This window comes from Eucyclogobius newberryi, unplaced genomic scaffold (assembly GCF_026437365.1).
Source record: "Eucyclogobius newberryi isolate DKJ021-1_F unplaced genomic scaffold, fEucNew1.0.hap1 SCAF_3, whole genome shotgun sequence".
Taxonomy (NCBI): Eukaryota; Metazoa; Chordata; class Actinopteri; order Gobiiformes; family Gobiidae; genus Eucyclogobius; species Eucyclogobius newberryi.
Window position 1 is genome coordinate 4,741,128 of NW_027315945.1, and position 14,895 is coordinate 4,756,022.

Genomic DNA, 14,895 nt, shown 5'->3' on the forward strand with positions numbered 1-14,895 from the left:
TGATTGGGTGTAGAAAGTCAGAACCAAAGAATGTGAGCTTCAAAGTCTGTTCTGATTTTGGCCCGTGCAGAAGAGCTCACATCATCAGTCAGACATGCAGAGGAACTGGTCCTGAGCCTCTCTCTGCAGCCATCGCTCCGATGTTTGGGATTCACTTCAGAAAGATGAGGTATTTCACCAAATATAACAACACACAGGCTGATGTCATCACGTGCATGGTAATCCCGAAAGTCTCCTTCATGTTTTTAAAGTCAACTTCTCATTCTATTAATTGCAGCACTCAAACTCCTTCCCCTGTTCAGCTAACCAAGTTAAAATGATGGCGATCTATGACAGCATTAGGGATGGGCCGATATGGATTTTTTTTTCTTGCTGCTGTTGCCGATAACCAACAATACAAACATTTATATATCAAAATCCATTGCAAGGCCCACAAATCTATTTTAAGTGAAAGTAAAGTTTACAAATTGGCATTTCACAGAGAAATGAATAGCTACAAATGACAAACATTTATTTAACTGGTTTATAAAATTACGTTTTATATGATTGTTTAAACATACAGACATTTTATTAGCTCTTCTATTCCATTTTTTACTCATAGTCTGTAAATAAAATAAACAAAATATTGGTGCCAATATTCAATGTCAAATGATACTGATATGACCAAAAATCATTTGATATCATTCAATACTGGAAACGGTATATCACCCGTCCCTAAACAACGTAATCTGTCACCAGAATAAACATAAGATTTTTTAAGAATAATCTATACTAACAAAAAGGAAATAAGGGTTTAAAATAAAATAAAAAGTGAATTGCAATTTTCAGACAAGCATAGCAACTCATGCTTTAAGTCAGAGAACTAATAGAAGAATCTTCTGCCTTTTGAAACTTTGCTTGAGGATGTCTACCCCTGCACTACTGCTGCTGCTGCTGCTGCTGCTGCTGCTGCTGCTGCTGCTGCTGCTGGTGCTGCTGCTGCTGCTGCTGCTGCTGCTGCTGCTGCTGCTGCTGCTGCTGCAGAAGCTGCTGCTGCTGCTGCTGCTGCTGCTGCTGCTGCTGCTGCTGCTGCTACTAAAATTTCAGTCTACTTCCTGATACTGATCCTTTACCCAGTGATTATTGACATGCGATACCTCATTTGAAAGCATAACACCTGCAGAATGTTATGCATTTGTAAAGTTACTATAATGTTGTACAACTAATATGTTTAGTACCGTTATATTATTATTATTATATTAACACCTCTTAATCTTTTAGAAAATGTTTATAACATCACAGTGTTTTAATGAAAGTAATCTGGTATCGGTTGATATTGGGTATCGGAATATACTCAAAGCCCAAGTATTGATATGGGTTTCAGAACTGAACTGTCTTTGCAATGCTCTTATTGCACTCATTAGACTGTGTGGACTGATCTTTGTATCACTTAGAACATCCTCCTTAAACAGTGCACTATTGGGTAGTGCTGTAAATTATTGCAGAAGTGACTGTGTTTTGTAATGGAGCAAACTGTGGAGGGAAAGAGGAAGTTGGTGCGGCATGTGAGAGGAAGCGGCAGGCTGAGCTCGGATGTGACAAACAAGACCACCCTGCACACTCTCTCTGACTTACAAGTCCTATTCTTATACATGCAAGCCCAATTCGTATACTTACACACACTGTTCTTATACTTACACACACACACACACTGTTCTTATACTTACACACACTGTTCTTTTACTTACACAAACTGTTCTTTTACTTACACACACTGTTATTATACTTAGACACACTATTCTATTCTTATACTTAAACACACTATTCTTATACTTACACACACTATTCTTATACTTACATACACTATTTTTATACTTACACACACACACACACACACACACACTGTTCTTTTACTTAGACACACTATTCTATTCTTGTACTTACACACACTATTCTTATACTTACACACACTATTTTTATACTTACACGCACTGTTCTTTTACTTACACACGCTGTTCTTTTACTTACACACACTGTTCTTATACTTACACACACTGTTCTTATACTTACACACACTGTTCTTATACTTACACACACTGTTCTTTTACTTACACACACTGTTCTTATACTTACACACACTGTTCTTATACTTACACACACTGTTCTTATACTTACACACACTGTTCTTATACTTACACACACACACACACACACACACACACACTGTTCTTTTACTTAGACACACTATTCTATTCTTGTACTTACACACACTATTCTTATACTTACACACACTGTTTTTATACTTACACACACTTTTCTTAAACTTACACACACACACACACACACTGTTCTTATACTTACACACACTGTTCTTATACTTACACACGCTGTTCTTATACTTACACACACTGTTCTTATACTTACACACACTGTTCTTATACTTACACACGCTGTTCTTATACTTACACACGCTGTTCTTATACTTACACACACTGTTCTTATACTTACACACACTGTTCTTATACTTACACACACTGTTCTTATACTTACACACACTGTTCTTATACTTACACACACTGTTCTTATACTTACACACACTGTTCTTATACTTACACACACTGTTCTTATACTTACACACACTGTTCTTTCACTTAGACACACTATTCTATTCTTGTACTTACACACACTATTTTTATACTTACACACACTGTTCTTTTACTTACACACACTTTTCTTAAACTTACACACACACACACACACACACACACACACACTGTTCTTATACTTACACACACTGTTCTTTTACTTACACACACTGTTCTTATACTTACACACACTGTTCTTTTACTTACACACACTGTTCTTTTACTTACACACACTTTTACTTACACGCACTGTTATTTTACTTACACACACTGTTCTTTTACTTACACACTACTTACACACACTGTTCTTATATTTACACACACTGTTTTATCCCAACACACAGCCGTGTTGTATTATAATACATTTAATTGCAATTGCAATACTTGTCTGAAGAATCCCTATTTAAAATAGTTTCAAAAATTCTAAAGCCCTAATTCAATACAATTCTGACTTTCTAATTGCATATACTTCTTCTTAAGTTATATTTGTTCTCCCCTTGCAATGAAACGGCAAAAACTAACAAAAAAAATGTTATGTCAAAGATATGCAATTAAAACATGAATTAACATGAATATTTATTATAATCTAGTGATTCATTTGTATGTAATTTAATTGTATTCATTATATTAGCTGAGGATTGTGTGTATTGCTCGTGAGCAGAAATGGCCTCTCCAGGGCGGATGGCTGCGATTACACTCGCAAGTACATGCTTCAAAATCTATTCAAAAAAAGCACAATCATGCAAATAACTGCTCAATTACAATATATTTATAATACCACACAGTATCATTTTGTGTTGGAAATTAAATTTAACTCGATAAAAAAGTGTCTAGTTCCTATTGTGGAGTACCAAGCCTTTTCCTTTTTAGTTTTATGCAGCTAAAATCTGGAACAGTCTTCCTGAAGATGTGAGACAGGTTCTACTCTGACAATGTTCAAATCTAAGCTAAAAACTGGTTTGTTTAGCTGTGACTGAAAGGATTTTTTCTTTGCACTCTTCTCTTTTGTCTGTGATTTCATTAGTTTAGACAACCAGTTGGATTGATTTAAAAGGGAGTTGAACTCCGAAACACGTTAGACGTGTAAAAGTAATTTTTAATTTCGTTAATTTTATTGTATTTCTGTTTCTGTAATTTATTTGTGATTTTAATGCATTTTTCCTGCTGTGAAGCACTTAGAATTGCCTTGTGTATGAAATGTACTCTACAAATAAACTTAAAAGCGCAATGGACGATTTTTTCGGCGAACGCAGGCGGAAGTGCACATGCCACTCCCCCGTGCACATGCCACTCCCCCGTGCACATGCCACTCCCCCGTGCACATGCCACCCCCCCGTGCACATGCCACTCCCCCGTGCACATGCCACTCCCCCGTGCACATGCCACTCCCCCGTGCACATGCAACTCCCCCGTGCACATGCCACTCCCCCGTGCACATGCCACATGCCACTCCCCCGTGCTCATGCCACTCCCCCGTGCACATGCCACTCCCCCGTGCACATGCAACTCCCCCGTGCACATGCCACTCCCCCGTGCACATGCCACATGCCACTCCCCCGTGCTCATGCCACTCCCCCGTGCACATGCCACTCCCCCGTGCACATGCAACTCCCCCGTGCACATGCCACTCCCCCGTGCACATGCCACATGCCACTCCCCCGTGCTCATGCCACTCCCCCGTGCACATGCCACTCCCCCGTGCACATGCCACTCCCCCGTGTGGACTGATACAACACAAACGTGCCTTTGTTTATAAGCGCGACGGAGCGCATCACATCTCTCGTCTCCTGTAGATTTCCGTCTTTTATGAGTCAGCTCGAACTGTCTTTCTCCGTCTTCATTTTGTCCCGTTCACTGAGGGAACTATATTATGATAGATCAATGCGCTTAGACAAGCAGAACCGTGCTGCTCTCATGGGGACGAGCCGCACGAGGCTGCAGGTGAGCGGTAGGTGCGTTTTATGATTGATACGTGGCAGGACTAATCGGCCGTCCACGCTATGAGGAAATAAGACTAAAATTTGGGCGAAAAAAATCGTCCATTCAACCTTTAATATAAAACATTTGACATTTTAGTATCATCACAACACTTCATAATGTTCACAATCATTTTTGGGACACTTTAGTGATTGTAAATAAGTGTCAATGCCAATGCTCAGAATGTTCCTTACATTTCAAGCTCATAAAAGCAAGTTAAGGGGATCTTTCCCAACACAATGTGATATGGAACTTCTTGTGACATGTTCAAACATTGAGTCATGCATTAGAATTAGGATCCTCAGACACTACAATATAAAGAAAATAAATGTATATGGTAACTTTGTCTCCATGGAGATCCTATTCCTGAAATGTTACACAGTATGGCATTTAACAATCTTGCATTTATTCAATTACAGATCTGTACCGACCTGTAACTTTGGCCTTGTGGTGTCACCTGCTTGTCTCCATGGAGATACAGAAGTTTAATTCCACACAATGAGGAACAGTCTTGCAAAGCAATAACATCTCCATGGATACAAACAGAAAAGACAACAGAAAAGTTTAATCAAGCCACGTTTTGACTGGGTCTGGTGCCAAGTGCAGCGTCTCCTCAGCCTCAGGGTCCAGAGGCAGAGCAAACATGACCAATGTTTTCTCAATATATCAAATCTAAATCATCTGAAATATACTTTTAAAATCATAAACCAATCACAAGCAATTCACACAATTAGTAATTCCAATTTGGTGTCGCTGAATAATGTTAGCTGCATTATGCACTGGAAATACATTGGGTTTTGACGCAAGTGCCGTTTGTCGATAAACAGGAAACAGCTGTCGCTAACGTTCGCTAGCTTTGTGTTTCAAGTGTGTTGACTCTGGTCTCCAATCTATCATTTGCCGAATTTGAGACTCAGCATAAAAGTTACCATCACTGAAAATTAAAGCCGCTTATCACAATATCAAGTTAATATTTGGTAAGATGATTATTTTCTGTCTTTTTGTCATCTCGTTTTTAGTTGTTAGTCTGAATTCTGACTTATCCAGTCATCTCGCAGAAACTGGAGCCAAAAGCGAGCCAGACCGCATTGAAAGCTCGACCTCTCGGGGTCCGCTTTGGATCAATTAAATGAACTCGTTCACAGGACAGCAGAGACCTTTTCCAACCGTACCAATCTGCTCCACAGAGAACCAGTCAAAACCTGTTTGCCTAAGGACACAACACCGGCCTGCTCTGCGTCCTCATGAGGCAGGTCTGGCCAGCCACATCCTGCTACTGTAAATCTCCCGCCAACACAGCTCTGAATGTGAACATGGAGATTAGTGCCAAATGTGCACTGCTCCTGTCAAAGAGACATCCATCAGCGCAGACACAGAAGAGGGCATCCATCAGCACATACAAACGGGACAGGGTTCACCCCCCACGCTCAGGACAACAATCCATTGTACAGCAGCAGGAGAGGAAAGGCCAGTGAATGTTATATTAAAAGACTGATACATAATGCAAAGTTGACTTTTTTGAGCTTTTTGCCATGTTCTAACATTGTTTCTCATCAAAAACATACCTGCAGTTGCATTTAGCTTCGTTCACACTAGTTTGATGAATCCTGGTTAGAAAGTCCTCTCCCTCTGAGCGTCTAAAACACTCCGTTCTGAATTCAACCGACCTGTGATGTCTTATGACATGGTTGCGAGATGGTATGTGCTGTTTTGTAAGTCCATAAACCATCGCCAGACTCGTTCTGAGCATTTCTGCCTCAAAGCATGATCATAAGCTTCCAAGTGTTCTCTCTTTTGAGATTCACTCTGCAGCCAGAAGATGTCTGGGTATGTTTCCTCCAGGTATTCAAGTTTCATCAACCCAAAACATGCCACATAGGTAAAAATCCTCCAGCTACAGTAATCCTGACCAAGCCTCGCATAAAGACCTGGAATTGGGTCCCTAGGCGTTGCCCCAGCATCCTTACTGGGACAATAAAGTCCCTAACCTTTTACCTTTTTAAAGATTAAAAAGTAAAGGTATTCAAGGCCAAAACTAGTGTACTGTATTTATTGAAACCCAAACAAATTAAATAATAAAACTGAACAACCAGCCCTGACCCCCAGGACCCCAGTGTGACCCGGGTATAAAACAGAGTCCAAATCCTCTGAACCCACGTCCAGCTGTGGTCCTAAGCCCCGGCGGAGCACTGCGCTCTGCTGATTGTGGCCATGGTCCTTGGAGAGGCTCATCACTTGATTATAATCAGGTAAAACCACTTTGTGTCCAGGCTGTGTCACTGTCAAATGTGTCCCCTGCCACCTCCACTTTGTGTCCAGGCTGTGTCACTGTCAAATGTGTCCCCTGCCACCTCCACTTTGTGTCCAGGCTGTGTCACTGTCAAATGTGTCCCCTGCCACCTCCACTTTGTGTCCAGGCTGTGTCACTGTCAAATGTGTCCCCTGCCACCTCCACTTTGTGTCCAGGCTGTGTCACTGTCAAATGTGTCCCCCTGTCAAATGTGTCCCCTGCCACCTCCACTTTGTGTCCAGGCTGTCACTGTCAAATGTGTCCCCCTGTCAAATGTGTCCCCCTGTCAAATGTGTCCCCTGCCACCTCCACTTTGTGTCCAGGCTGTGTCACTGTCAAATGTGTCCCCTGCCACCTCCACGTGCACTTTTCACTCACACTAATGTTAATTGATCAATATAAGGATGTGTTATTTGTCAATAGCGCCATCACCATTGAAAGGGTGAAATGAACGTGGCGACAGAAAATATTATGAATAATGATAATATAGAAGACCACTTTAAATTTATGCCATTAATCTTCTAAAATGATCCCTGTAAACCCTTAAATTATAAGCCACGTTTTAACTGACTGGTTTTCTTAATAAAAAAAAACCTAGATTGTACCTGATTCATACACCGCCTGTTCAAAAGATGCTGCCACTGTAAAAAAAAAAAAGGGTCAGACGCTCTAAAGTCGATAAGACCAACTTTAACTTTACACACATTCAATACGCTTCTGTAATATTAAAATATGTATTTCCCTCCAACTGTGTCATTATTCCTCTCACAGATCTTCAGTGTGTCATTATTCCTCACACAGATCTTCAGTGTGTCATTATTCCTCACAAAGATCTTCAGTGTGTCATTATTCCTCACACAGATCTTCAGTGTGTCATTATTCCTCACACAGATCTTCAGTGTGTCATTATTCCTCACAAAGATCTTCAGTGTGTCATTATTCCTCACACAGATCTTCAGTGTGTCATTATTCCTCACACAGATCTTCAGTGTGTCATTATTCCTCTCACAGATCTTCAGTGTGTCATTATTCCTCACACAGATCTTCAGTGTGTCATTGTTCCTCACACAGATCTTCAGTGTGTCATTATTCCTCACACAGATCTTCAGTGTGTCATTGTTCCTCACACAGATCTTCAGTGTGTCATTGTTCCTCACACAGATCTTCAGTGTGTCATTGTTCCTCACACAGATCTTCAGTGTGTCATTGTTCCTCACACAGATCTTCAGTGTGTCATTGTTCCTCACACAGATCTTCAGTGTGTCATTGTTCCTCACACAGATCTTCAGTGTGTCATTATTCCTCACACAGATCTTCAGTGTGTCATTATTCCTCACACAGATCTTCCAGCTCGTCACTAAGGTTCAGATCTGGAGTAGATCAGTTTCTGCTTCTCCTCAGATGTTTTCTCTGCTCGATGACAATAATGTGACACTTCTCAAACACACTGACATCTTTTCCATGATCACGGGATTCGTCTTTCCACGTGGTTGTTTCAGAAATGAGAAGCCGCTCGCTGCTTTAGTTGAGTTTGAATACTGTGGAAGATCATCACCTGCAGCAGTTCTCCAGGAGGAGGAGAGGACCTACTGGATTTGTTTAGTTGAAGACACGTGGGGACTATTTTCTGGACAGGCAGATCTCAAACTCTGTTTAGTACTTTGTTTGTGTGGCTGATCTTCCGAGCGAGAGTGATTTTTCTGCACTTTTGTGTTTTTATGATATGGTCCATTCACATTGTTCGCACTAATTGAACCTCAACAGATATTTATAGGCACATTTGTAATGTTATTGAGGTAATATATAAAGATATAGATTTTCATTTGTGTCAGCCTTTAATCAGGTCTCCAATTTCCAAAACTGTTCAGCCCTCGCCACAAAACTGTAATAACTCATATGTTGCACACGATCCTCAGATATATCACTAGTTTTAAGAAACCAAAGTGTGAGGTGGATTAATACCCACAACAACTGTAATATAACACTTGTGCAGCACATGGCCCCTCCCTCAGCGTCTTTACAACATGTTACAATAGTAAAATATGATAACACAGAGATAGTGATTTACCACAGCACTCTATATGGAAATGCTGTGGTCAGGAAGCAGCTCGTTTCACTCGCTCAGACCCAGGCACGAGGCCCATTTTAGACCTGCTTTACACCTGGTTTAGTCCTAGTTTAGACCTAGTTTAGACCTGGTTTAGACCTGGTTTAAACCTGGTTTAGACCTGGTTTGGACCTGGTTTAGACCAGGTTTAAACCTGGTTTAGACCTGGTTTAGACCTGGTTTAGTCCTAGTTTAGACCTGGTTTAGACCTGGTTTAGTCCTGGTTTAAACCTGGTTTAGACCTGGTTTAGACTTGGTTTAGACCTGGTTTAGACCTGGTTTAGACCTGGTTTAGACCTGGTTTAGTCCTAGTTTAGACCTGGTTTAGACCTGGTTTAGTCCTAGTTTAGACCTGGTTTAGTCTTAGTTTAGACCTGGTTTGGTCCTGGTTTAGACTTGGTTTAGTCCTAGTTTAGACCTGGTTTAGACCTGGTTTAGTCCTAGTTTAGACCTGGTTTAGTCCTAGATTAGACCTGGTTTGGACCTGGTTAGGACGAATACTGCCAGATTATTGGGATCTTAGTTCATCAGGCAGTACGTTTTACAGAACTGGACACCCCTGTAGAAGTTTGGACACCCCTGTAGAAGACACCCCTGTAGAAGTGTGGACACCACTGTAGAAGTGTGGACACCCCTGTAGAAGTGTGGACACCCCTGTAGAAGTGTGGACACCACTGTAGAAGTTTGGACACCCCTGTAGAAGACACCCCTGTAGAAGTGTGGACACCCCTGTAGAAGTGTGGACACCCCTGTAGAAGTGTGGACACCCCTGTAGAAGTGTGGACACCCCTGTAGAAGTTTGGACACCCCTGTAGAAGTGTGGACACCACTGTAGAAGTGTGGACACCCCTGTAGAAGTGTGGACACCCCTGTAGAAGTTTGGACACCCCTGTAGAAGTGTGGACACCCCTGTAGAAGTGTGGACACCCCTGTAGAAGTGTGGACACCACTGTAGAAGTGTGGACACCACTGTAGAAGTGTGGACACCCCTGTAGAAGTGTGGACACCCCTGTAGAAGTGTGGACACCCCTGTAGAAGTGTGGACACCACTGTAGAAGTGTGGACACCCCTGTAGAAGACACCCCTGTAGAAGTCCCTGTAGAAGACACCCCTGTAGAAGTTTGGACACCACTGTAGAAGTGTGGACACCCCTGTAGAAGTGTGGACACCCCTGTAGAAGTGTGGACACCCCTGTAGAAGACACCCCTGTAGAAGTTTGGACACCCCTGTAGAAGTGTGGACACCCCTGTAGAAGTGTGGACACCCCTGTAGAAGTGTGGACACCCCTGTAGAAGACACCCCTGTAGAAGTTTGGACACCCCTGTAGAAGTGTGGACACCCCTGTAGAAGTGTGGACACCCCTGTAGAAGTGTGGACACCCCTGTAGAAGACACCCCTGTAGAAGTGTGGACACCCCTGTAGAAGTGTGGACACCCCTGTAGAAGTGTGGACACCCCTGTAGAAGACACCCCTGTAGAAGTGTGGACATGATGAGCCTGTATAATCGGGACAATGATTCCATTATTGCTTGATTCCTTGAGATGAATGGACGTGTTTGCCAGACAAGACTTGAACTTTGTGCCAGTTTTTGTTTCATGTAACGACAGAGATATGAGCCAAATGGCGCAGCTCGACACATCTGCTTCTCTGCCCCGTGATGTCGCGCGGACGCAGGGTTTAGGGTCACTTCATTCCCGGTCTAGACAATAACCGCCGCGTGAGTGCTCACCTTGATAATGCTGCTCCTCCGCGGCAGCTCGGACCTCGCGTCCCCGCCGCCCTCCGCGCTCTCCGCACAGTTCTCCGCGGTCCCGCTGCTGACGCCGTTCAGCATCGGCGGCGGCGGCGGCGCCTGACACTGCCTCCTGCCGCCGCCCGCGCCTCCCTCCTCGCCCGCCTCCCCGACAACATCACCACCGGCACCGGCGGCCGGAGAAATCCCGTCGCCGTTCTCCCCCAGTCCCGCCATGCGCGCCCCGGTTCAGCGCAGACCCCGCGGACGTGCTTCACCGGAGCGGGGTCAGCCTCTTCTCGGTTGGTTCATTCTTTGCACAAAAAAAGCAGCTCCGCCTCGCAGCTCGGAGCTCGGATCGCGGCTCCGGGGGGTTTTGTCGTTATAAATGCGGGTGCGGGAGCTGCGCGCGGGGCTCCGGGGAAGGCAAAGCACGTCAGAATGCGTTTGGAGGAGACACGCCACCCGTGCGACGCGTGCGGAGCGGGAGCGGAGCGGGGCCGGAGCGGAGCGGGGCAGAGCGCACGGAAAGCGGATGTTCGCTCGCTCTCGCACGCGGAGGCTTCTGTCCGTCTGCAGCCCCGGAGCCCTGCACCCTGAGGACCGCACTGAGGCGGCCGCGCGCTCACGTTTCTGAGTTGAATCAGGATAAAGAGGCTGATTGTTGGATGAAAAGGTCTTGAAAAGTCACTGTCTATTTACAATTGTTGTTTTTGATGAGTGAAGAAAAGCGTTGTTTACATTCTGACACTGAAGCAATATTGAGCTTCAAATCATGAATTCAGTTATTGAAAATGTGGTATTGATTCTGCATCTGAAATGTATTTATATTTCAAAATCCCACAAGAACTGTTGGAAAATAAGATAAGATAATCCTTTAGTGTCCACGCATGGGGAAATTTATTTTGTTTTATTTTGTTTACTTACTTACTATTAGTATTACCTAGTCTTATGCTAGCTATTTTTACTTTACTTTATTTTATTCTATTATTATTATTTTATTATTATCTTATTTTTAGCTTTATCTTTTTATTTATCTATTTTATTTTATTCCCCCCTCCATTCCTTATTATAGTTTTTCACAATTGTTAACACCCGTTTCTCAAAACAATAACGGCTTGATGCTAAACCTGACACTCCCTTTGCAAGATCAAATCTCTTACCTGTTCACAAAATGGAACTCGTGTTTTCATTTGGTACACACAGCCATTCTTTCAAATGACACACACATGCCATTCAAGATTTTACTTGAAGTGTGTGCAACAACTGAACATTGTGTGTAGTGTTTTGACAGAAGGTGATTTGTAATTGACATCAGAGTGTAAAGAAGGAAAGTCAGAGTCTAATGCAGATAAGGGAATGTGAAGTAGTGTCAACTTGGGGCAAGCGATTGGTACATGAAGTGTGCAAATTGTGCCAAATTTTTGCTTTTTGGGTGTTAGCAACTGTGAAAAACTGTAAGATATGAGAGGAGTTTTGTTGATAAGAGTTTTTGTTTTTTGTTCATAAGAGTTCTTCTATTAAAAGTGTTTTTTTTTTTTTAAACTTCCTATAATCTGTCCTTTCCTCCTGTTTCTACTGTGTTGTAACAACGAAATTTCCCCTTGTGTGACATTAAAGGATTATCTTATCTTATTATTGCAACGCAGTAGATACAGAGGAAAAGGACAGATAACTTATAGGAAGTTAAAAAAAACACTCTTAATAGAAGAACTCTTATAAACAAAACTCTTATAAACTATCTATAGACAAAACATCTCATTTCCTAATAAGGAATGGAGGGGAAAAATAAAGATAAAAATAAAATAAAAACAGCTAGCGTAAGACAAGATAATACTAATAATGTCAGTGCCACATCTCCACGACCAGGAGGAGGACGATTCTCAGGAGTCCCGGGGGATCGTGGAATATGGGTCAAAACTTTGAATTTGAATGAAGAGATGGCCTCAAGTGTTTTGGAGTTTGTCCTCCAACTTTGCTCATCTACATTCAAGATGGCGGACCCGGCTCGTGACCCGGCTCGTGACCCGGCTCGTGACCCGGCTCGTGACCCAGTGTTTACTTCTGCTCTCGCTTCGGTTTGATCAGGAAAGTCCGCTCTACTCGCCGTGATGAACGTGCGTTAGATGCGGTTATACAAAGATAGACATTTTCTGCGTTCAGGACGGAGAACGTGGAACACGCCTTGTTGACACGGGCTACGTAATATCCGGTTAAGCGTGTTGCGTTTTTTTGCGTCACTTCTGGGTTTATGTGATTGGTTCTGTCTCTGCTCTAAACTCCGCCCTAGAAATTGAAATTCTGCGGTCAAGCCCCAGACCCACACACAGGTTTGAAAAATAGTTTGCCAAAACGTGTTGGGAACGGCTGGTCAGGCAACTGCTTCTGCTGTTCAGAGGCCCGTTCATGCTCCGCCCTCCAACATGAGCTTCAGAACCAGAGCGGACAGCAGCTTCTTTTAGAGCTCTGAGGACCACACAGCCTCAAACCCATGGATCTGTGCTCAAACCACACTGAAGAAACCTGAGTGGGAATCAAGGTTCTTTGCAGGTTTTGTCTTAACTGAGCATGTGCAGAGGAGCAACAGCAGCAACTTAAAAAAAGTCTGTGTTTGTAGCTCAGGCTCTGTCCACGTTTATAATGATTAGATGTTAGAAATACAGTCAATTAACAACACAGAACGCTCATTTGTGTAATGAAATCCACTAAATATTGAACACCCCAGGTCTGCCTGCCCATCCATAAAAGTCACTGCACGCTACTGTAATAAGTGTAAATTAGATACAAATAACATAATGCCATCTGAAAAGTTACAATTACCCTCCCTTAATCAAAGACCCTCTCATGACACTTAAATATGGTGGACAAATATTTGTATTGGAACATGGCAGGTTAAGCTGGTCTTTACGAATAGCACTTTCAACTCACATTAAATCATAAATAATATACATACTCAAATTTGAATTGGTATGAGGGCAGGTCAATTAAAAATATTCCCGGGCTGAAAATGAATCCCATGTTCATGATTAGTAAATGATTATTAAATATTTGTTAATGATTTGTTTCTGTTTTGTCAATGATTGCATATTATTTAATGATTAATAAACAAAAGCCATGTGGTACCAATGATCATGGTGTTAGACAGCGGCGCCAGGGAAGCAGAACCACAATCAGAGCAGGGGCGTGGCCCAAGGGGTGGCACCAGGGCCGGCCCAAGACTTTTATGGGGATCATTTTGAGAATTTTGAGAACACATTTCATATTTTTAGTTAAAAAATACTTTTCAATAAACAACTTCTAAATATGTATGTCTCTTTACTCCTTTCTTGTTATATTATGGTGCAATATTATGTGTAAAATGAAGCAAACATTTGTCTCAGGGTGGGCAATATATCCAAAAATATATATCACGATTTCCTTAGGGCCAAATCACAATTTAGATTTGATCACGATTCAGGTTGGAGTTATATAAAAAAAATTGATTTTGATTTTATTACTACTACCTCGTTATGCACTTTGGGGGTTAATATATGGTCCATTCACATTTTGTGCAATTCTTGAACAACAACCACACCAAATACAGACACACTTTGCACATTTGGGAGAAACCATATTGCACAGCCCCAGTGTTGGGACATATGCACTACAAAAGTAAGCTCACAGTCTCACAGTGCGCTGGCTCATTACAGTGACACAGTGACACAGTGACATAGTGACACTTTGAGAGACTCAAAGTGTCCTAGAAGAGGATCAAGAGTCATATTCATATGGTGTACTTTTCTTCTTTTGTCTGCGTAAACTGTACAGAAGAGCTGCCTTCTCCGTGCAGACTGTACGTGAGGCTTGGACTACTGTGTAACTATTCGTTAATTAGAATAGGCTAATTTGTTGAACAACAAAAGTAACTCAAAAGTAACTTGTAAACTCGTTGTAGCAGGGCCGCTGCCAGCCATTTGGGTGCCATGAGCAGAAATGCTCAGTGGTGCCCCCAGGCCCCCAACCAACGTGAAACGTGTAAATAATGCTTAGGGGTTTGATGTCGGTAATACAATCTTAAAGTGACTATTTAGTTTATTTTTGTAAATACAATTTTATAAATATTGCATATATCAAAATCCTAAAATCATATTATTAGCTACTCAAGTTTTAAATGTCCTTACGCCGC

General features: G+C 42.3%; 1 protein-coding gene and 1 long non-coding RNA gene across 2 annotated transcripts in view; one reads left to right on the plus strand and one right to left on the minus strand.

Annotated features, from left to right (window-relative positions):
* plcl2 (phospholipase C like 2) overlaps positions 1-10,943 on the minus strand; it is a 42,742-nt gene extending 31,799 nt beyond the window's left edge. Inside the window, exon 1 of the mRNA XM_072460191.1 lies at positions 10,728-10,943. Coding sequence (XP_072316292.1) covers positions 10,728-10,832 — 105 coding nt within the window. The 5' untranslated portion in view covers positions 10,833-10,943. The remainder of the gene's footprint in view (positions 1-10,727) is intronic.
* Positions 1-14,895, plus strand: part of LOC140374232 (uncharacterized) — a 204,502-nt gene that overhangs the window by 143,805 nt on the left and 45,802 nt on the right. The gene's annotated exons all lie outside the window — the stretch shown is intronic.